Source organism: Manacus vitellinus, unplaced genomic scaffold (assembly GCF_001715985.3).
Source record: "Manacus vitellinus isolate BGI_N305 unplaced genomic scaffold, ASM171598v3 scaffold_6_pilon, whole genome shotgun sequence".
NCBI lineage: Eukaryota > Metazoa > Chordata > Aves > Passeriformes > Pipridae > Manacus > Manacus vitellinus.
This window is the reverse complement of record NW_021940750.1, coordinates 1,394,491-1,419,009: the sequence shown is the minus strand read 5'-3', so window position 1 is coordinate 1,419,009 and position 24,519 is coordinate 1,394,491. Positions and strand designations below refer to the sequence as shown.

The window sequence follows — 24,519 nt, the reverse complement described above, 5'->3', positions numbered from 1 at the left end:
AACCAATCCAGGCAAACTGAGGACAAAAAGTAGAGTATTTATAACCATCTCAGACTCTTTAGGACATTTGTTGGCTGCAGATAATTTAGGATCTTGTCGTCAGTCAGTTGACAGTGTTTTATGTAAGTCGGTAATAAATAAAGCATTAATTGGAATGGAAAAGGAGTGTATCTTGCCACTGATTTTTTCAGATGGAACACATATCTTTTTGTCTATATATCTTGCCCTTATCCTTTTGCATGCTTAATACTTCAGATGCAGAAATTTTCAGGGGTGTGACTCACGTAGCTTAATCCATGAGAGTTTTTTTTATCCAGCCCTTGTGTGCCACTATCTCTCTGATTAAATGAAAACACCACTCTACCAACAGGATGAGAGCTACAGAGGGATTTTGTAAGCAAGTAACTGGAGGAAGACTGCAGAGAAATTGTCAATATAAATGATAATTTGACTCCCAGGCAGGTTTTAAGAAACTGGGTCGCTATGGGGATGGGAGGAGCACACAGCAGTCAGCTCAACTGTACAATCTGTTAGATGTTCCAAGACAGAAAGACACAGTTAAGATATTAACATTTATTTAAAAAAAAAAAAAGAAAAAGAAAAAAAGAAAAAAAACCCAACACCAAACCAAACAACAAACAAAAACCAAACAAAACAACAAAACCCCAAAACAACAACAAAAAACCAAAACCAAATGAACAAAAACCCACAAAAAACAAACAAACAAACAAACCCACCCCCTCCCACACACACACAAAATACCAACAAAATCTATCATATAGTATATTTTAGCAGCTACCCTTCTTTAGTTCAGGTTGTTATTAGTGAATATTTTCCCTTACAGATATTTTGCTTAGGATCTATTCAATTTCCGTAAGGGAAAACTCAGCTTCACAGATTCTTTCTTTAGGAATGCATGATCCTTCTTAAATACTTATTTAGAATGGGCCTCACTTATGTTGTCTGCTTAACTACAATGTAACACAGGTTAATAATTTGGAAATCCAGAGATTTTCCCCTCCCACAAGCATGAAAATGTCAAGTCTATGCCTGAAATGTGTGTTAGGGAAGTTTCTGTGACTGAGAGCAGTGCTGCACAGGAAATTCCCACTTCTAACCTAAAAATGCTGAACATTTCTCTGGAGTAGAGAGAGAGAATGGGGTGGGGGTGTGGAGGAGGTAGACAGAGAGAGAGACAGAGAGTGTTATTGGAACATGGCAAGGACCATTAAACTATCTAGGATCCTTTCTGTGGTCAAATAGATGATAACTGGAGCACAAAAGTTGTATGCAAAGCAGATTTTATCATCTTGTTTGATTATAATGAGCACAAGCTCACACTGGTATATCAATCTTGGTGGTGTTTCTTATTTTAGATGAAACGCGGCAATTTTTAAAAATATAAATCTGACTGGATTCATTTGAGATGCTGCTCCTTTTGCCTATTGCTTGACAAACTGGTCAAAAGAAATGCAGGGGCAGGGGTAGGATGGGAGAGTCCTTAATCATTTCTCTATTTTTTTTCCTGTAAAAATTTGACACACAGGAAGAAAAAAAAAACGCCATTAATGAGAATTATGGTATACAGCAAGCAGAGAGAACATCTAACATGGAGGCAGCAGAAGGAACAAACAGTTTGTACAGGCAGAGTTTGTGTTTTTTCTCTCAGGGTACTCAGAGCAAATAAGAGTTGATTTAGCTTCTATATACATATGCACAGGACTTTCTACATGTTTACCAATTCTTGTCAACCAGTAAAGGCCATTTGCAAAATTTATGGGGTTTGTACAGCCGAAAAAAAATTGCTTATTTCAACAGCATACTCATGACACCACATTTCTCTCTTGCCTCATTTCCAGTTAATTTTTTGGTTTCTGTGACCAAGCTAAAATTCCTTAGCAGAGAACTCCTCAGTTGAAAAAAACTGAACAAAACATGGAAAATACTCCATGCAACAAAGTGTGTGTTTGTGTATTCTATTATTTTGAGTTCCAGCAAGCTCAGATGGAAGTGACTGTGGGCCATACTATATTAGCTGTGAGGATTTTGAAAGCATATTACACCCTCTTTCCTACAGAGGTGTGCTTTATCAGCTGCATCCACACAAAGACACTACAAAAAAATCCACTTTCTGAGCAGTAAACATATATGTGTGAAAAATATTATATTAATTGTTACTATTGTATATTCACATACTCCAATCATAAGAGTGACCAGAACAACAAAGGAAAATTAGGAGTCATTAAGAGGTTGAGTTTGTTGTAGGAATTCCCTGAAATACCACTTCAACTAATGCCTATACTGTCTTATCTGGTTCTTGATTTCAAACAGCTTGCTCCCTAAATTTTTGTTGCTTAGATCCTCCTTGGGGTACTAAATATGAGGGGGTAAATCAGGAAGTCCATTTGTATTTTGGCTGTTCATCTCACCCTCCATTCCATTAAGGAGACTTGTCTTCTACTATAGCTTACTTTGTGAACACCTAAGATGAAATGGAAAGTAAATTACAACAAAGTATGTCCTTTAAAATATTGTACATGGACAAATGCCAAACTAGTAAGCAAATATGATGCTGATAACTATCCCTGATACTGGTCTTAACAATCACCCTGCCTCATTGCTGGCTTCTGAGGGAGGAGTCGGTTACTGCTAACAGCAGCCACGTGCAGCATCATCTTCAGCCACCGCTCAGACTTTTTACTATCCAGAAAATTCTCCACCATCACCATACATTAAAGTGCGATCGCATTAATTATTTGCTACCTATGCCTGGGTAATTTGGTTTATAATGCAGACATATGCTTTTGTCGCTCTTGCCCATCTGCCAAAACCTATGATGTCCAAGAAGAAAACTAACAGAACAATAAGGGTACAACTGTGAGCCAGCATTCCCTGACATCCCACCTCACAAAGTAACTATAAAATGGTTTTCTTAAAGATTGAAACAGAGACTAATCTGAATTTCCTGTTAATTCTCAATAACAACCTTCTTCTGAATGAGTTACAAATCTAAGCAAGATGCAAGACTTCATGGGACCGAGGATTTTTTTCATATTGGAGCTTGACCAGAAGAGTAGAAGATGGTTCTTCATTTGTGATCAGCAAATTTCAACTGTTTTGACAGCACAGAATTTAGCCAGAATTTTATCTTTCATCTCTCTAGCTCATTATATAAACAGATTCTATAATGCCACCAAGATGAAACTTGGTTGCTATTAGAACAAATTACAGGAGGGGAAAGGTGCACTTCCATTCCATCTTCACGGGCAATTTCCTTCAACTCTGGACTAATTTGTATGCAGAAGAAACAGCTTCAATTTCTTTAAGATACCTCAAGTTTTACAGTACCAGAAATTAAAGAGTTTTGTATCTGTGAAAGAAGCTTTCCAACTGAAATACTCTATCACCAGCATACAGAAAAGTATCTTAAAATGGGAAAGGAAGGAGCGGAGGTGGAAGAATACTGTTTAGTCAAAAAATTACCCTGCAAATTGACATACATAGATGAAAAATTGCCTTAATTATCCTGATAATGGTGGAATGTGCCACCTTGAAAATCTGTGGTAGGTGACAGAAGCAGGTGTACTTGTAGGAACACCTAGCATTCTCTGCACTGTCCTGCCAATATACTTCACGGTTAACCAGACAGGATGGACTTCCAGGAATACGAAGGTTGTAGAAAGAACATTCAACTGCCTCTCTGTTCACAGCTCTTTTGTGGACATTCTATCAAGAGACCAACGGATGCTGTTTATTTACATGAATATAAAAAAGTAGAATAAAAATGGGCATTTTACCAACCGAGGGTGTTGGATACTGTCTGATCTGAGGTTAGATCTGGTTTAAACTGAAAAAGAAAGCTTTACAGAGCTCAGTCTAGATGACCATGGCTCAAACAGCCTCACTCATGCAGATGAATCCATACACATGCTTATTTACCCTTAACTGGGGCTAAGTTCGGGCTGACATCAGGTTCTCTCTTCCCAAAACACCTCTTCGAGACAGCAGTCATCTTTTGTCCCCAAAATAGACACATCTGATCATCATTTAGGAAAAGGGAAACTTTACACAGGAAACTTTACTCAAGTCTCTGTCTTCTTGGAAAGTGTAAAGTAAGAAGAATAAAAAATAACGCCACAGAACCTTATAAGAGAGTTAAGAGCATATTCATTAGAAATGAAATACAAAATACAATGATGCTGCAGGACAGGGAGCAGCAGACAAACAAGACCTCCCCATTCCCTACCCTCACCCCAATCCAAGGAATACACCTATATAGTACAAATTAGAGATCTCAAACAGAGGGAAGAGAAGGGGGTTTACAAAGTAATTTTCTTGCTATACAGAAAATATATTATTTGCTGGGAGTCACTCCTGAGCTGTAAGGGGCCCAGGGTCAGTCACTGCTCAGGAACAGCCCTGAAGAAACACGGACCGCTACTGCTTCCCCACCAGTTTGCTGAACACATCATAGATCTCTGGTTTTTCCTGTGCAAACTGCTCGGCTGTATTTTTCTGTAGCCAGTCAGAAGAACGCATCTGTTGCTGCAGGAGGCCAATGAGGTCACCAAGGTTGGAGTTGCTGGCGCAGGTAGGCTCCTGGTGGCGGGATACAAAAATGACTTCATCTGTGCTATCTGCTTTGCCATCCTGATCTGACTGACAGGGCTGCTCCTTCTCCTCTGCCAGTATCTCCTGCTCCCGCTCTTCCAAAACCTTGCGTATCCGTTGCATACCTGCAGTGGTATAAGGAGGAGAAACACTAGTAGATTAATTTGAGCCACAAGTGCCCCCAGATCCATCAGATCCAGAGAAGGAGGATGGAGAAAGGAAAGACAAACAGAGAAGACAAGAGGATAGTAATAGGCTTAGGATTAAGGAGAGAAGGGAACAGTGCCACAGAAATTCTGATGAGAGAAAAAAGAGAAGAAAATATTACTTGCCTAACTGTAGTCGGTGGGTCTTGTCAGCAAAGATGATGCGGAACCATCCAGGTTCACTGCATTCAAAGGCTTTTCCGCAGGACAGGAGGACCTTATTATCCAGAAAACGCTTCCAGAGTAGCAACTCCTCCTCAAATGTGCCTGTCTTAAGGTACTAGAAGAGTCATCAGAAGGGCCAGATGTTAGTAACATATAGACTAGATCACTGAGATCCTCATGAATTTGTGATTCCCATGAGGTCTGCAAAGGCCAAGGGAGACACCTTTTACCTCTGAAGTACAGCAGTTGTGATATAAAGGAAGAAATGGGGAGGAAAGTAGCTTGAGAGTAGTAAGATTCCTGCAAGGATGGAAGTTCACAGATAGACGAAAGGAAAAGAACAGACTGAAACACCTGACAGTCCTTCCCTCATTAGACAACAGATTCATTAAAACAAAATGCTTATCACAATATTAACCTTTCCCCCAGACACAGTTGCACTATGTACCTGCCCTCATCCCAGGAGAAGCCTCATTTTCTAAGACTACCAACCTTTCGGAAATCAATCCAGACAAAGAAGCCTGCATTGCGGTTGAGAAAAGGAACCCCAAGTGTCTTCAGCTCATCTGTCACATACGTATGGGCAGCTTTTAGGCGGGCATGGTTGGCCCTCAGGTACACCTGGTTGATCCAGTCTGACCAGAAGGAGAAGATAAAGAAAAGAATTGCAAACTGAGAAAGTATTCTGATCTGTTCAAGTTTCCAAAACACTCCGTGTCTTTTTCCATTTCACCTCTTTTTCCCTTCACCTCCTTCTTTTGTTTTCTGTTTACTCAAATAGCAAAAAGACAGGCAAGAACTACTTAGCAGTTTCATGTCTGTGCAGAAGAGTATCTTCTTGACCTTCCTAAGGAAGTTTCCCTACATTCATAGCTCTCAGTTGTTGTAGACTGTTAGCATTCCATCCTGGGTGGAGTTAGAAATCAACTTCCATTTCCCTTGTCCCACAAGGTGTGGTTCGACACAACACTGGCTATTTCTGTACAAATAGCTACCACACTTCTTCCAAGTTGCTCCTCTAATTCTGCTGATCAGAAGCTCTGCAGAAATGATCCTTTTATGTAGAGCTGGCAGCCTTGTGTTGCATGGGCAGTTTCAGGGTAACAGAAGACTGTCAGTTAAGCTGTACAAACAGGAGACTACTTAAGAAAGTGAGGGGAGGGGATCCTTCGGGTACCAAGACACACAGAATGGCAGAGGATTTTACATGGAGCTACTGACTCACCTCTGTCTTTAAGCAGCTGCGCAACCTTGTGCTGGATAGGTCCACAAACCCCATGGAAATAACACAAAGAAGCCACTGCGTTAGCAACGTCTTGGTTCTCTGTATATAAAGTACCAAAACGAATCCCAGAAACAGCAAAATCCTGGAGAAGATGCAGAGAGACTACTTTATTAAACAGGAAGGCTGGGGTCCTATTACTACTACCTTGCTCTTTTCAGCATGAGAACCTGAGGACCCCAGACCAACCCCACCAGCCACAAAGCCACAGCACAATAGCAACCAGCACTCACCTTGGTTATTCCCCACATCACATGAGTCCGCTGTGGATCAGGCAATCTGTATGTAGAAGGATGTAGATGGGCAGTTAGTGTCATAGGTGCTGAAGCTTTTGGATCACCAGTGCAGCATTGCAGAAACAGAGAGGCAGCATTACACAGTGATAGATAGTGCACCAGGAACATTAGTCAAGTAGGGAAAATTCAAATGCAAATAACTTTAGAAGCTAGGAACTCCCTGAAAGTAGTTTTAGACAGAATTTTTAAATATTTCAGATATACAGATGCATATCAGTGCTACATTTTATACACAGATTTCCTGAACATATGAAGCTTGTACATATAATGCTAGAAATCAGGCCTGTGCCAATGCATATTCCAAGAATCAAAAGTCATTTTCTTTTAGATCAATCCTAGCAACACTGTGCTAACACCTAACAAAGAATATTTTATTTCCTTGCAGCTGTGCACAAAAAGAAATATAGCACCACTGGTAAAGACTAGAAATTTAACAAACAAACAAACAAAAAGCCCACCTCCACAACAACCCCTCCCACCATATTTTAAAAAGATTTGAAAAGTTTTTCATCTCATTAAAAAATACTTAATAAAAGCCTTTATCAAGTCTGTAATACCAGACTGTGATCTGTGACTACTCTATTAAAAAAAAGGAAGTAAACAGCAAAAGAAAGTTTTTCCAGGCATCAACAGAAATGTGGTAAAGAGGTGTTTAGGTAGGAAGAAAAGTCTCAGCATCTTCAACAAATGAAACATCTGTTTCTAGTTTTGGGGACTGTCACAACCAAATATTGAAGCACACCTTGAAAAGTGTACCACAACAGAAAGCTGTCATTTTTTACTTGCTAGATTGCACACAAAATGCATTTGCCATTCAGAAATTACAAAAAAAAGAAAAAAAAAAGAAAGAAATCAGTGTAAGACGGATTCAGAATTTGCTTGCTCATGACTTAACTTCCAGTCACAAGTTCTCAGCAAGGCATCATGTTGAACTGTCACTGGAAGATGGCCAGGGAAGTAGGAGCTGATTTTACCTGTCCATGCTTAGGACACTGTGAAACGTGGCTGATTCATCAAAAACTGACAGCATGTAGATCTCATCTACTATCACATGCAATTCATGTCTGCAAAAGGACAAAATGGAGATTACTAAAGAAGGCTGCTTCACATTTAGAAGCAGGGATAAATTCAGGCCTGCAAATACTTGCTTTAAATAAGGAAGAGGGGATGCCAAATTTTGCAAAGTAAAGCAGTTTTTCTTAATTCAGGTCTATTATATGTACATTGAAGTGATTTGAGGTATATCCACTTAACTGTCACCCACTGCAACCATATAACAAGACAAAAATCCAATAATTTTCAACGCACTAGTGAAAATTAATTCCTGTATGTACTATCCATCTAGAAAAAGTTGTATTATCATCCACTCAGCATCTGACGGATTCAGAATCTCAGAAAGTATTACGATCCATGATGAAGCTGGGAACCCATATTCCTATACTCCTTTGTCTTAACAGATACAGAGAAACCAAAAAGAAAAGAACTCAGCTTTCTACCAGGGAAGTACAGTACTACAGTGTTTGCTAGGATTACTGAAAAATAAAACTTGCATTCCTTGATGCAAGTTGCTTTACCACCCCAGATGACTGCATGGTCCATGTTCCCAGTGCTCCCCTCTCCTGTCTTAAGTCCATTACTGTGTGTGAAGAATAGACAGTTTGCCTGACTTGAGAGATATTCACAGCAATTCAGGGACATCAAGCAGCACACCAGGTTCTGGAAGCTCTATCTGACTCAGTATGCCTCAGCCTTCCAAACTGACATACCTTTTTGCAAATTCCAGGTAATCCCGTAGCTCTGACAAGGAGTAGATGTCCCCAAGGGGATTTTGGGGATTCAGAAGAATTAAGGCCCTTACAGTGACACCCTGCAGAGTACAAATAACACAGTATTAAGAGTCCCCATTATGGGATAAATTTTCAGTCCCTCTACTTGAGCAGTGAGCTTGACACAAGATTCCCCTTAAGCTTCCACCATAATTTTTCACCTCAAAGGTTAGATTTGTATGAGAAAACTTTTAGCCACAAATCAAGATTTTTTAAAATAATTATATCACTTGCGAAGTGAACTGAGGAAAATATTATAGAATGAATCTCTGATTTTTAAAAGAGGGAGTTGCTACAATCACTGCCATCTGGTCAACCAATTAACAAGAAAGATGCTCTCACACGTTCTCAGCACGGGAGCACTTTCTCTGAGCTGTATCAGTAATTGCGAAGTAATAAATTACTGAAGATTGCCCACGAATGTGGCAAGAAAGATGAGAATTTGAGTTATGTGGATGCAAAGTTACTCATTTAGAGCACACTTGGCTGGAGATGTCAGAGCCAGTAATGATCCAAAGATGCAGCTAAACATTTATGGGACTTACGACAATGTCAAAACTTAGAGATTCACTCTTCAGAAAAGCAATATTCATCTGCATTTTGTTGTCTAGATTTGTACCTCTCTCTCTTCTGCAAAGACTCTCAGCCTTCTTAGTGGATTCATTTGCACTGCTGTGGCTGTACAGAGCAGTCAGTTTTGGGGTAACTCAGCTGGCCTGCCTTGAAGGTGAAACCCTGGGTAGTCCCAAATTTTAGTGCAAGCCCAAGTACTTTATTTTTTTTTTAGTGATATGAATGGGTTCCAGTGCTTTGTGAATGGTCTGGTACTCCTAGTTTATCCTTTCTGCTGTGACCAAAATTGGACAGACATGACACTGAGGGAGTCCCCCTAAGACTGCCCCCGAGTTTGCAAGCAACCTAATCTCAGGAGGTCTACAAGGACAAACAGAAAGCCAGGTGATAGGTTTTGAAAGTGCTTTGATCTTTAGGCCATCTCTGGGACATCATGTCTCCAACATATTGTAGACTGAGGTAGTAATGTGAACCTCAGTTAAACTCACCTCTGCCTGGGCATCCTGCAAAGCTTTTTCCAGTTTTTCCACTGTGAGCTGAAAAGGCCGAGTGTTTGTTCCAGTAATCTGAAAGACATAAAAGAGATAAAAAAGGCCAAGTTATTTCAATAGTTATTCAAAAGTTATTGCCCTCAGCCAATCCCTTGAAAAATCTTTCCTGAAAGAAAAAAAAACCAACAATAATGACCTAGCAACCATCTTCTTATCCTTTTATACTACAGAGATAATGAATAAATAAATAGAATCAAAGAAATGGCCATCATAGGCTGGCCACAAACAGAATTCTCTGGTTATCTTTGAATAACTAAAACAATGCAAGATCTCCATCTGCTCTTCCAACCTGGGACCATCTTTAGTAGGACAGACACACTTCTCTCTCCAAGGTTCAAAATGGTCATTTTTTTCCTTTCAAGGGCTGTTATTGGGAGTGAGATACAAGAAAAGGACACAACTGGAATCCAGATTTGCAGTCTCAAATTACTTTCTTGCAAATTATGTGCCCAGTTTCCTAGTAATAAACTGGGAAAATGTCCACTGGTTGCAATGTATCCTTGTTCTGAGAACGGCTTCCAGAGGTTCCCAAAGTTCATCACTTCCCAGTACCAATTTCACTACAGAAGCTGGTATTCCTCAGATCTTACCTTACTGTCTAAACAGACATACACCAGCTTGACATTACCATAGAGGAAGATACTCTGGGTAATACCACCATAAAAGGGAGTAGCAATCAGAACAGCTTCTGGAAAAGAGAAAACAAAAATGGTTATCAACAGGTCATAATCCTTCTCTCTCCTACTGTGCTTCAGCTAAACATGAAAGCTTTTTTACAACTGAGCCCTCTGGAACCACTGCAGTGTTACTGCCTTTGCCTTCACTTTATTTTTACATTAATTCTTTAATCTTCTGCAAGAACCCAGGTAAACATGAGTATAGCCCATGTTTAGTCTAGCAAACTAAAACATAGTGAAGGCAGACAGGGCAGACATCAAGTGTAAGTGCATGACATCTGCAGACCATGAAGATGAAGAATTTCACAGCACAATCTTGCAGGAAACAAGAACTTTGAAGAAGGCAAATGGCAATTCCACTACTTCACTTCTGTCAAACAATATTTAAACGAAGTAACACAGTATTTTATTTCCCAGCAAAAACCCAAACCAAACCAAAAACATGTTCCAAACATCCACTTACCCCCTGGATCACAAAGGACTGTAGCTAATGCAGAAAATAAAGAGCCACAACCATTTAAAACAATCACCTAGAAAAGAAAGAGAGAAGATAGTGATAAATCTGTACATAGAAAGACAACGCTATAATAATTCCTGACAATATCACTGAAATAAATTTTCTCCCCAGTTGTCTAGTAGAATTTTTTTGCTGAAATCCCACTTCTACCAGAAATAACTTTAATCCTGTTTTTTGCTTCAGAGACACTTTGTTCTGATGCCATTATTGATTCTAACAAGCAATTTAGAAAAAGAATAGGGAAAAACTGGGGAGCAGTTCTGAACTGCTATGAAGGCAAACTACTTCTCAACAGCTAATATGTGATATCGTCTCCTTGTGGTAATAACAGCTCTGACCTCCTAACAAATTTGTGCAAAAGTGGAAATAGGTCTCGTACACGAGCAGGTTTGACTCCTGCTTCCAGAAGACAAAAGCTCACAGGTACCATGAGTTTCATTCCAAGTAGCAGGAAGAATCAGGTGCCTTGGAGAGGCAGTGATCGGCAAACTGACCAGTAGTAACTTCAGTTTACGAGAAGAATGGGATTCTGCCGAATCACTGCAGCCAGAAAAGCAGTGGCTGCACCAGTTCCTGTTGCCCTGAATGCTGTAGGGAGTCCCTGATCCCTACAGGTACCTGTATCTCTCCCAAGTCAGCAAGTTCTGCAGAGACTCAGGTCTTGATCCCTTCCTTACAACAACGCCATGAAGTTTGAAAAGGTCTATTTTACAGGCTAAAACTAACTCTTGGTTCAATTACAAATCTTTGTCTTGAGGTATAAGAGCAGAATGGGATGAAAATAAACTCAACTGAAACAATGGGCACTCTTTGAGTGAGGAATACAGGCATAGTAGGACCCTGAGCTGAATAAAGAGATGAAAACATAAAGCCCCACTGAGAGTGCTGGCAGGAGACACTGGCACACAAAAGAAAAGCATGAGGCAAATATACAGTAGACCTGAAATGTTTTGGCTGAAGTGTGCATCAAAAGCTACTGAAATGAAAGTGTGCATCAAAAGCTACTGAAATGAAGAATCACTCTCATTTACATGATAAAAGGCTGCATTCTTACCAAATCATTTGTTTAAAAAAACAGAAGTTGAAACTGATTACCAACAAATGGCAATACATTAGAATATACAGCAATGAACACTGGGTTACTTACATTCTCTGCTTTAAGAGGTGCAGGGGCCTTGCAGTAATAGGTCAAAAATCGAGCCACTTCCTCACGTAAACTGAAAAACACACAAAAGCAAATATTGATTCAGCTTATTCTCCAAGAGGCTGGGCTTCCAAGATAGGTTCACATCTTAGGAAAATAAAGTCAGGGCATAGTAAAGTGTGATGGAAATGGCTAAAAAACAGGATAGACCCATGCAACGGACAGGATTTTTACACAGAGCAGAGGTCACGGATAATGTTGATAATGTCAACAATGGTGCCGGTATTTCTCATGAGCTTTAATCATGCACAGAAGAGAAGGATTACTGTCCCCAAGCATTCACTACATTTCAAAGAACTGCCTGGAGTTACCCAATTTGTTAATGTATGCAGTGCTTTTAAAACTGTGTTTTATTTAGAAAACTTGCACTTTCTCTCCATAAAAGAGCTTTTGATTGGATTAGCTGGTAGGACAGCTAATTTACAGTTTTGCAAAGAAAAAGATGATTATATGACCTAGAAAAGTTTTAACTAGCGAATGTAGCATAAGTGCTTTGTCTTCATCCATTCTGCTTATTAAACAAGTAGTCAAAAAGAGAAGCATTACAGAAAAGACTTACAACAGATGTCCCTTCCAGTCAGGATACTGAAGCAGTGAAGGTTCCATGAGATCCATATCAGTCTGCGTCAGCTGGAAGCAATGAGAAGAACCATTAAAAGCACATTCACTGCTAAGGGAAACATGCAGATAGATGGGATCCACGTACAGGCACACACCTGCATAGACACACACCCGTGCAACTTCAACAGTTGTAAAACTGGATTGGGAAAGCCAGTGACCATCAAAATTAATGGATGTAGGAGAACAAAGGACCAGCAAACCGATCAGTGATAACTTCAGGTTATATAAAGTATGGGCTTCCGCTAAGTTGTTGCAGCCAAAACTTCACTGCACAGAGATCTACAAAAAAGGATACAGGACAGGCAACACACATGATGCCCATAACAGAGATGCCTGCAGAAGACTTTCGCAGCAAATGAAGAAATCCCAAGAGTGTTTTGCCCAAGCTCTGAGGACAACAGCTTTCAACTCGAAAGACAAGTCCCAGTTGTAAAAGTTCATGTCTAGACTGTTAGAAGGAGTTAGAAAGAAATTTGAATCACAGTCAGATACATATTTTATTCAATAAACTTTCGATATGTTAATTCTTCATTAATTTCTTTTTAATGAATAGCTTTCATTAATGTTTCAGTTCCAAGTTACTGCAGCTCCTTCAGTTCTATAATTCTGATCAGTTTTGGTAAGTGTTGAAGTATAATGTGAGCTTTCAAAAGACAGAAGAAAAATGAAATTATCTTCTTGATAATTCTTCCCCTGGGCAGGTAGTTTTTTCCTTATGAGGAGTTCATTTTGCTCTCAAAGACAGATTCACCTGAACTGTGGAGTCCTTTTTAATGTTTATATTTAGATAAAGTATGTACACTGCTTTTACCTAAATATTTTCGAGGTTATAAATATCAGGGTTTCACATAATCCAGTTCTGTGAAGTTGCAAAGGAAAGCAAAGCATTGATACAGATAAAGAGAATAGGACATTTTAGATAAACAAAAAGGGAATAAACAAGTATCCTGTACAATGTACCTTCCAAATATTTAACAGCAACCAAATCTATGAGTTAATATTAAAAAAAGTAAAGGCGGGGGGGGGGGGACTCAAGTAGGTGATAGTGCAAGGGTGGAGGAAAATTCAACATGCAGTGTGAAAATTTCACACATGATAACAAAACCACAACATTTTGTATAGGTGTTCTAATATCTGGTGCTAAGCTCTGGAGTTTAAAGGCATTGTCCTTATCCCATGCAGAATTACAATCTGATATTGTAGGATTAAAGTTCCTTTATTGAGCTGTAGATGTTCTTGGAGCCGACACAGCACAGAACTGTGCCTCAGATCTCTCTCTTAAACTTATCTAGAGAATGCTACACAAAACGTATCAGCAGACTTGGTGAAAAATGACTATGCAATAATAAGAGGAGAACTCCTAAAAAAAACATGTTAAGGGCTAAGGAAACCAGATGGGCTAACTGAAAGGAAGACCATCTGAGATCTCACACACCACAAAATATTCTCTAATTTAAGGGTCAGAAGTTGAAGACAGAAATCAGATACATTATTCAGTGGCAAAGTTAAGTATTTATTGTCCCAAACAGCAAAAAATTATTTGCCTACAATCCCAGCTGGTGCTGCATTCAGTGAATCCATACTGTAACGCCAGGCTGCGATGACTGAGAAGCTGGCAACAGTATCTTTGTTCAACTTGTTGCCACAAGCTTGAACACTATAGCTGAAGTCTCAACTCATTTTCATAGAAAGGCTAATTAGGATGTAGCTGACTACTGTCTGGCTCTGCACTACTTACTGCAGGCTTGGTGTTAGTTTAAAGGGGAAAGGACAGTGAAGGAAGGAAGGTACCACCTATGCAACCTAGAAGGCACCATTTTCGTTCAGGCAGCAGCTCCGCCTTACCTGTTCTTTTAGCTGGAAGGCGGAGTGGTGGGGTAGCATCCCCCCCCCGAGTCAATGGAGTGGCAGGCAGAAATAAAACAAGGAACATTTTGAAGGTGGGAACTGGTGGAATGGGAGCAACCATGAACTTCAAAATGTAGAGACTGAGCGTCCAACCCTGAGTCACCTTCCCACCCCACAGACAACTACTGGCAAGAGAAAGTACCACCTGCCCACCTCGAAGGCTGCCACCTGGGCAGTGATTTTAATGGAAATCTAGAAACATTCCTCTACAATTCCTTCGTTTTGGCTTTTTCTGCTTTTTCAGTTGTGCTGCGTGTTTCATTCCTCTGCCTGGTGGAACTGAACAAAGTGAGCAGGTAGTAGCTGACCCAGTCTGATTTTGAGGGATTTCACTGCTGCCACCCTTGCACATTTCAGGTGAGTTCAGAACCATTTATCCAAATTGTGTGACCTCATAATGGACAGATGTGAAGATCCTTGAAATTAAATAGAGTTCAAAACTAATTTCAAAGCACCTGTATTAAATCATCAACTGTCAGCAGAGGAAAATAAAATAAATCTTATTTTCGTTTCATTTTCTGAACCAAGTACATCCCCAAAGGGAAACCCATCATAAAGAGGAAGAGAAAAACACTCATGTTTTTATCCTCCTGGAAAAATAACATAATGGATTCAAAAGTGACTTCCAACAAATAGGAAATTCACAATGAAAAACTCTACCAGAGAAGCCTGAGCAACAGCAGTAACTCTAGGAAAGTGCAAGCATTGAGGAGGAACTACAGAGTAAATTCAGTGTTTCTTTTTGGAATAGAACTTACCCGCTTAGACATCAGGTCAAAGCAGAGTTTATTCTCACTGGTGCCAAAGTTTATTATACCCTAGAAAGACAAACAGTGTATTGTTTATAGACACATAAAATCTGCGTACATCACCTTAGCTATCACTTCACTAAATTTCTTCCAAAAAGCTTACCAAGGAAAAATCAAAACACAGTTCACATAAACTTCACCATATATAACTCGAGACACGCATCTATGTATGTGTGTTTCCATATATATCCCAAGTACTCAGCTTCTGAGCTAATAAACAGTCTGTAAATGAATATGCACTAATGGTTTATACTTCTTTACAAAATACGTTTAACTTAATCTTGAATTCACTTACTGGTATATGTAACTAAAAAAAGAAACCCTAAAACAACTTTGAAAAAAAAATGGAGTTTACCCTTCTGCAGCTGTTTTAAACAATGTTTTGGACACGTTTCTTTACCTAAAAGCATTTGTGTATCAGACCTTACCATTCCACACCACTGATTTGCTTAGAAACCACATAAACATGTAGTCATGAAAAGTGGTTATAACACTGAATTTTCCCCTCTGGAGAGATGGTCCTACAGTTCCATGTACGATTTGGCCATATATAGCATGGCATTAGCTCCTGAAGAGTTCAAATCTACTAGCACATTTTCATTATTGAAAGAGGTTGGGTGAATAAATTTTAAAAATGTGAAAGAAAATCTAAGTAACTGTATGCTTCTAATGTTATTAAAGTACAAGTCCAACTTCAAGTATTTGTTTAAAAAGCTGCTTTCTACATAGACAGCAGTTGGTAGAAGTGGCAGCTTGTGCCTCATAAAACACCTTGTAACAAAAACTTGCCCACGTTTTTCTAGCTTAAAAATCTAGTTTTCACCTCCCAACACAGGGTGACTAAGTCAGGACTAATAATAAAATATTTTTAAAGTTTCAAGCAGTTCAGTATCTGAATGAAGGATCTATTTTAAAGTAATCCACATATAAATCATTATCTATATTTACTATACTTGTTACTCAGCAATAATTTGCCATGAAGTATTAACATACAGCCTTTGTGCCACAAGAGGGCTATGATGAGCTACTTAAAACTGAACAGCTAAGCATAAGCAGGTAGAAAAAGTGCCGAGTGTTATTAAAAGTAATTAAAAAAAAAGTCTACTACTCAGCAGTTGTATCTCCTGCACCCATCACATGCAATAATCAGATATAATTAGATAATCAGAGATGGTGTTCATTGGGTAATAGAGGTGATGAAGTGCAAAGAGGAACATGAGCTCTGTTCCTATAGATTTCTTACATCTTTTAAGGTCTTCTACTGGTATTATTACCCCAATAGAGAAATCAGAGTGTGCAAACCTGAGCTGAACACAGCATTCATCTTTGATATCTAGATGATCTGCAAAACTATTTCTAATTTCTTTTCCTCAAACAAACAGTTTGATCCGCCTTATATTAGAAACATCAAAACCCCCACACTTCTGGCATATCTGTCAGCAAACCTCTAAGAAAGTGTTTTTTTTCCTAGCTATAAAGCCAGGAAAACACTTTGAGCTTTTCACTCACATTGGGGTTCTTGTCTTCATCATATTTGTCAGCATGATAAGCTTTGTACCCTTCCTCAGTGGAGCCCTGAAACATGTTGGCAAAGTTGCCACGAGCAGAGAGATAGGGGCTTCTCTGGAAGCCATTGGGGTTACAGAAGCCATGCATGTCAACCCTCCTCTTGGTAAGTGGACGAAACCTCATCTCTTGCAGATTGCCCCCTCCTCCTCCCATTCCCTCCATTTCGGACAATGCCTGGCTGAAGTCCAAGCTCCGAGGCATGGCAACAGAGGAGGAGGAGCTGCTATGGCTCTGCTTTAGGATGCTGAGCATTTGAGCAAAGACATTGAACATGCGAAACTCATGCTCCCGCTCCAGTTCAAACCGTCGCTGCTCCAGTTGCATTCGACGCTCCTCCACATCCAAATCTCGCTGAAATCGGCGTTCCTCCATCTGCAAAAAGCGCTCTTCCATGGCCCGCTGAGATGTCAGAGTCTTCAACAAGAGATCATCAAGCGGGTCCCTCATACGCTGGCCTTTCCGCTTTTTTCTCAGTCGATGCAAGGCAGAGAAGCCAGGCCTGGGAACAACATTCTGGATCCGTGATGAGTTTGCCATGTTGGGCTCACTGAAACCTGTGAATACATAAAAGCAAGGAAGAAAAAGTAAATGCGCAGCAAACAAAGTGGTACGGACATGCTTTGCTGCCTTTCCCTGCCCGTCCTTGGAATGCCTTTTGATCTACTACAGGGTTTACAGAAAAAAAACAAAGTAAAACCTGTCAGGTACATCTTGAGGTTTGCAAATTTTTTTGAAGTTTGTTTTTTAACAGCACGCATTGGGCATACCACTATGGTGCCAGCTCCAGCCCCATACTCGGCCTCCGTATTAACCTGAATGATCGATCACCAGTTGCCTCCACTGGACTAACTATGCAATCACCACAGTGAAGAGGACATAGCATTTCTTGCTGATCTCAGACATTAATCTCACACTGGTTATCATCCCTCTTCTTCTCCAACATGTCATGCTCTTCCATCAGCCTGTTCTAGACTGGTTTGAAATCCCCAGGATTTCCAGACTGTACCCTTCCTGACAGCTAAGCAGTGGCCAACTCTACTGTCAGTGCACGAGTCTAATCTCCTATAAACAAATATGCTGTTTCTGCCCATGACTTCTTTACAAGTCCCACTAAATAGCTTAGAAAGCCAGACAATTTATTCCCAAGTACTCTTCATTGTTGAATATCCTAAAATATTAGATCTGGAATACATTTTAGAAGAACGCAAGGGAAGTTTCACCTGCAGGTTTATAACGCAACCATGGCAGAAGAGGGTCTCCTGATACAATTCAGCATGAGGACTGCAGACAGCCCTGGTTATGTTCAAATTATACCAAAAAGCATGCAATTGGGTTTTTTTTTCAGTAAGGTAAGCACTGTCAGCACTATATGCAGAAATCCAGCACAAACGCCTAGCCCAGCTTATGGCTGACATTCCAGCCCTTTGGATTTCATACAGAGTATTTAGCCTAGCTCAGTAATTCTAGACTTTATTTACCTGCAGCAAGATACATTTTAGGAACGGTCAGAAGACTATGAATGCAGATACCAGCCTTCTACTTTAAAGCTTTTTGGGATGTGGAAAAACAAGGATCCGAACGTCAGTGTGACAACAAGGTGTCTACCTCTGCACCAGGAAAAAAATCTCTCTTTCTGGGAAAATGGGCAGAAACCTTATGCTGGAATTTAAAAGGCTATCCCTACCTGAAGGTGAAACATTGGTTTCAATGGGAATCTCCACCCTGGAGATGGGAGAGTCGTTTTGGGCCCTCTCCAAGAAGGCTCTCTCCATCTCCTGTTCTTCAGGGGAGCCCTGCTGGTAAGACATGGCTTGTGGGGGCTCTGGGGTCAAGCTGTGGTCATCAGAGTTCACCTCCTCACATTTGATTTCCATCAGTTCAGGGTGCTGGGAGTGTCCAAAGGGCAGGGCCGAGGAGGTGAATTGGTGGTGGTAGCTCTCCACCATGCTGCCCTGCAACACCTGCTGAGCCATCATGCTGCTGCTCAGGGACCCATAGGCCAGGGCTGGTCGGCTGGTCAGCACCCGGTCCATCACCTCGTAGAACTTCCACGTCCGCCCGCCCCGCGGGGCCTTGCTATTGTCCTTGATCCGCCGGTACTCCAGCTTCATCTTCTTGATCTTCTCCCGGCACTGGTCGCCCGTCCGGTGGATGCCCTTCTCCCGCAGCACCTCGGCGATGCGGTTGAAGACGTGCTGGTTGCGCAAGCAGCTCTCCAACTCTATCTGCACCGACTCATCGGCCCAGAGCTGCAGCAGCTCCACCACCTCGGGGTCCGACCAGTTACTGCCGCGCTCGTACTTCTTCCCCCGAAAATCCATCGCTGCCGGGGGCCCGCCCGCCGCTCGCCCGGGCCTGCGCCCTGCCCCTGCCCCGCCGGGAGGGGCTCTCGCACTTCGACCCTCGAGGTCGCCGGGGGGCCCGGCCTCCCCAGCCCTACCGGGCTGCAGGGACGCGGGCACGGCTTGGCACGGCTCGGTTCGACACGGCTCGGCTCACCATCCCTGGAAGCCCAGGCGGAGCGAGCTATGCGGGGAGCCGGGCGGCATGTTTCACATCCGGGGTGACGCAAAACATGCGTGCAAAGCCTTATTCCGGGATAACTTATCCGTGCCAGGCATCTTGTCGCTTCTCGACCGGGGTCGGGCCGGGCCGAGCGGCGCCGTGGGGTCCCTACGTCCCTGCCTCCTTCCTTTCTTCCCTGCCTCTCTCCCCCCTTTCTCCCTGCTCCCGGCCGCCCGGCGGAAGGCAGCACCGTGCCTGTGCCGGGCCGTGCCGGGCCGTGCCGCACCCCCGTGCCGGCCGTGCCGAGCCAACAGCGCGCCACGGCCGCCCCGCCCCGGCCCGCCCCGGCCCGCCCCGCCCGCGCTGCCAGGCCACGGCCCGGCAGCGGCCCGCCCGTGTCACCCAGCACCCGCCGAGGCCGGAGCCCTGGGAAGCGGGGCCGATCGGGGCACGGCCCCTCCAGCCTCGAATGCCGAATCCCGCTCCCGCCGGGCCCGAGGTCACTGGCGGCGGGTTGGGGGGCGCAGGCCCGGCCGGCGAGAGCTGCGGGGTGCGGCGGCAGCCCTACCCCCGCGCCTTGTGCCCGCTGCCCGCCCGGGCACTCGGGCAGGGCTCGGGGACAGGCAAGGGGACGGGTCACTGCCTGCGACCCCTGGACGCTAGTGAAGGACTTGTGCTTCCAGGCTGGCCGTCCGGAGGGACCAGGCACTACACCAGTTCGCTCCTGTGTTTACACTCCACCATCAGTCAGCTGCTGGTTTCCAATCCTTCCGAGTACCCCCCGTCCTCGGACTGCAGAGAGCGAATGCAGGATTTCTTACTTTCCCTCTACACCACCAGCTCAAATTCCCTGCAGGGATCTATAATTGCGGAACTCGACTTCACAGAGCTGTCTTGCTGCATCAGCCATGAAGACGCCTCAAGCCACACTGCAGGGACGGAGCTAGCAGCACCGCTGCCCATCGGTTTGGAAATTTCAGTCCAGACTCGAGCCTGGCAGGATAAGGAATGAGCTCTAAGGCAGCAAGTACAAACATAAAAACAATAATTTATGAGAAGACCGGAATGAAACCCAGTGTATCCATATCCTGTGTCACCTGTGGCCAATGTATAGGTGGTGAAGCACATACAAAGTTCTCAATTTTCCATTTAGATCAAAAGATCTACTTCATTGCAGCACTGTAGGTTTTTTATCCCACTCTTATTAACTTCACTCTGGATTTTAATAAATCATTCACAGCCACTATTATTCCATTTCTCAGTCTGTGAAATGGAAACAAAGATCTTGATCTTCATTACTTTTTGTGAAACACTTCGAATACTTGTCTGTATGGGGGGAGAAATTAAAAAGAAAAGTGGCAAGACAGCTTTAAAAATGACACTACCTTTCTTAGTAATTTATGATCAGAGAGTAGTTTGGATTTTTTTCCAGTGGTCTGCTTAGCTAGACGTTGTATTTCCACATGTCCATAAGAAAGATGGGCCTTTACTTTCTTCTTGTGGGTTTGTTTTTTTTTTTTCCATGGGAATGGCACTCTATGTTCTACAAGTACAGACTTAATTATATAAGGATTTTTACATTGATTGTATGGGATAGCACACAAAGACCAGGGCAACAATGAATAGAGCCACTGATGATAGAAGTTTAATAGTAAATATAAATAGATTAAAGGCAGCATGGAACAGTCTTTTTAAAAAGCTTTTCAAAGAAACCTGAGAGCTTGGCTGCAGCCTATTATACTTGAGGGCCATAACTTAGCCAGACAGCAGTAAACCATTCTCAAAAGTAACTCAACTTATGCACTGGCTTCAGAAAGAGCCACTATTTCAAAATCTAAACATTAAAAGGAATGGAACCTAGATTCATGATATAAAACAATAAATAAATCTTGAACTATTGTTCATGGTTCAGTTGTTTTCACCTTGTTATGCCTTGGAAAGTGGAACCTTGATTTTTAAAATGAGATTAAGAGCTTCCCTTGCAATCATGGGTCAGGCACGCATCGGATTGAGAAGAAACATATCATGTGCTGTTATACTGCTGAGATAGTTGTTTGAGCTGCTAGTTCTCTGAGCTGCTTTTCCAGTTCAAATGGAAAAGAGGTCTAAGTACAAGAAGCGATGCTGTTGAAATGTACACAGAGCAAACCACTGAGAATTGCAGAAACAAAAAGAAAGACTTTATTTTCTGAGCTGTTTTGTACACCTATTGAAGTGACAAAAGTATAGGTGCCATATTGAAGGGTGGATATTGATGTATCCAAGACAGGCTAATTCTTTTAACACTCTTTTGACAAAAAAACCCTTCTCTACCTTCGCTTTTCATGCAACAAGCTCAGGAATGCAAACCAAATACTGCCATACAGTTCCTTCCTTGTTTACAGCAAATTTAATGCTTCAGTTTCATCTCAGCAGATGACAGCCAAGTGCTGCAGTTACAGAGCATTCCTTCCCCAAGCAAACCACATACCACAATTCTGCTTCTAGCAAGCTGTGATGTGTAATCCTGAACATACCACCTTTAAAAGATGGTATTAAGCTTCACTATTTTGTTGCTTTTAGTTTATTATAGGACTACAAGAGGTTGATGCAACTAGTTGACAATCAGCTAAATCTTAGACAATGCCCTACACATTGCAAGCTATTGGAGCAGGGGACTGTGCTCCTCTGCCAGTGCTCCTCTGCCAGTGCCCATAAGCAATGATATTCAAAACAAATGTCTGTCAAATCTGGAGTCTTGCTCAATGGTATGGTCACAGGCAGCACTGAAATTAAATCCCTGGAAGCCAGAATTTCTTTTTATTTCCAGCACGTTTGAAAGCTGAGTGGAAGCTTGAGTATGAGGCCTTGAGCTGGGAAATAGGACAACCATCACAGTGGTTTTGGTAGGGAAAACTTTCACAGAAGCAAATGGAGGCCTTGCAACTTAGTTCAACGTTGGATGGTAATAATAAATTATTTTGTTAATTACAGAAGTTTTTCTTAAAGAATACTAAAGCCTTAAAATTATAGATACCTTCATGCTGCAAAGAGGATGGTTCATACCAAGCAGCACTTGGGTTAGCATCTCCATAATCATGCCGCTCCCCTTTCCCAAAGTATGTCCTTCGCATCCCCTCCCAGCAGAGCAGGCGTTTTGCAGCTCCCACTGCTGACACTCCCTGAGCCGAGGCGTCGCACAGCACAATCCCTCTGCCCTTTTAGCTCCGTCCATCTCGACAGTGCGGAGGAGCGCTGTGGGCTGGAGGTGTCCCTGAACACCTCCTCCCTGGCAGGCGGCTCCGCTGCCGGTGCCGTGACGGGAGGAAGGTCCCTGCAGAGGGTGCTCCAGCCCCGGCTACCTTCCTCCGCCTGGCGCAGTGAGTGTGCGTGGAAAGTCACCGGTGGGAAGGAACACGTACGAGCGGGGACTCTGCCAAGTCGGGACTGTGTTAGCAGGAGATTTAACCGGAGGGACAGTTGCCCACAGGCCTATTTTCCAGAAGTTAAGTACATGGTCCTCCATGGTTTGGTGTAAATGGGAGTTTCTGCTGCAGCAGAGTAAAACAACCATTTTCAGCAGCCTCCAGCACGTGGAAGGATACTGGTTTGGCTCTTACAATGCTGTAGATCAGAGGAAGGTTAGTTCCCTAGGACGTAGTGGCTACTGGCAGTAGTTAAGTAAAGCCCAGAAGCACCATGACCAAAACCACAACTCTCTGATGCCCATTTCTGTGCTGACTTGAGTCTTGAGCAGACTCAGGTCTAGTTCCTTGAAGGTGGCACTGGTAAAAATTCATTGCAATAATTGCAGCTTACAAATTAAAATCCAAATAGACTATTGAGAAAAAAATATTTTGCATCTCTCTAATTTGGTAGATACTATAAATAAATATGACATTTAGCCATGTTATTGGACAAATGAGAACAAATTGAAACTCTCTTAATTCTGTAGCTTCTCTGGAGCTGAGCTAATGCCCTGGACAGTAATGGTGCAGAAGAACACCCCCAGGCACTGTCTGTTCTGCATCTCATTCCCCAGATTACCAAGGGACGCGGAGCAGCTGAAGCTAAAAAGCAGTAGTTATTTTTACATTCTTTAAAAACTGACCATTGTAGAGAAATGCCAGAAAACACCATTTCTGTTTCACAAAGAGTTTCTAATGTATAGTCTTATCAACAATATTTACTATCCACTCAATTCTCTGGCAAAACCTCTCAGCCCAGCCTCTGAACACCACAAAATGATGACTGAAACAAAGCACCTCAACCAAAACTAAGGCAGGATCTCATATGTATCAGGATCTTCCTTCCCAACTTATCAGTAGTTTTTTCATTTCTGTATGTTTCTTTGGAGATGAGTTTATATCTCACTGGCTTTCAGAACAAGCAAGACCAAACAGCCACTACAGATGCCTTCTCTTAGGCTTCTTAAAGCATTGGCAGCCACGTGGGGGGTGGGAGGGTGTACAGTTGGCCTTGTTAAATTAAGATATCATTTTAATAAGCAGCTGCAGCACATGGGCATGAGAGAAGCAAAAGTTTCTGAGGGAGTCATGTCCCAACACATGCCCAAAGGGTTATTTAAAGGTACTTTACAATAAAGCCCACAGAGGGCAGTAGGACAGTCTTCAAAAATCTTTTGTAAAGTGGAGCTGGACAAGGAAAACTGCAGAAGAAAATAAGAGTTTGTCTATTCAACTCCTAGATTTTCTGAAACCAATTCTTCTTTTTTTTTTCCTTTCTCCCCCTCCCCCCCCAGGTGTCAGTTTTGTAATTGATTAAACAGCACATTGTGTTTTTGGTGAAAACTACTGTGGGCAGAGGGAGCTACTGGAAATGCTGAGGGTTTTCCACCCTCACAGTAAGTGTAACATCTACACAAATAACTAAGAAATTGTGTTTTTCACACTTTCTGTGCAAATTACTTTGATAAAAGCCAGGTCTGCTTACTTATCCCATGCCATTATTTAAAGGTGTTCCCTGGAGCAGGAAGCGGTGTTCGAGTTGGATGTGTTTTAAGTACTGGCTAACCCTGTGACTAATAGCAAACAGAGGTAAAGTGAATCTGAGTGTCTAAATTCATTTGCTAGAGGGATGCAAGAGAAGAAATGGAACTAGATTCCTATGACCAAGCCTACTTCTGCAGTTGCAGTCCTGAACAGAACTAAACCAAAGAGAGACCAATTCTCTTCTTCAAAGATATCTAAATTCTTGTAG

General features: G+C 42.1%; 1 protein-coding gene across 2 annotated transcripts; it reads right to left on the bottom strand.

Annotated features, from left to right (window-relative positions):
- Positions 1-4,154: 4,154 nt before the first annotated feature.
- Positions 4,155-19,160, bottom strand: ACCS (1-aminocyclopropane-1-carboxylate synthase homolog (inactive)). Of its 2 annotated transcripts, none has more exons than XM_018083022.2 (15): positions 18,500-19,160; positions 16,756-17,369; positions 15,196-15,255; positions 12,468-12,538; positions 11,852-11,921; positions 10,651-10,717; positions 10,101-10,198; positions 9,448-9,525; positions 8,327-8,427; positions 7,535-7,624; positions 6,498-6,543; positions 6,208-6,349; positions 5,475-5,617; positions 4,944-5,097; positions 4,155-4,736 (listed from the first exon to the last, which is right to left on the bottom strand). In XM_018083022.2, the coding sequence occupies exons 1-15, from the start codon at positions 19,134-19,136 to the stop codon at positions 4,438-4,440; spliced, it is 2,670 nt and encodes an 889-aa protein (XP_017938511.1). In that variant the 5' UTR covers positions 19,137-19,160; the 3' UTR covers positions 4,155-4,437. The 2 variants fall into 2 exon arrangements, with proteins under 2 accessions (XP_017938511.1, XP_017938512.1); XM_018083023.2 differs by having other exon boundaries at positions 10,101-10,195.
- Positions 19,161-24,519: the final 5,359 nt, after the last annotated feature.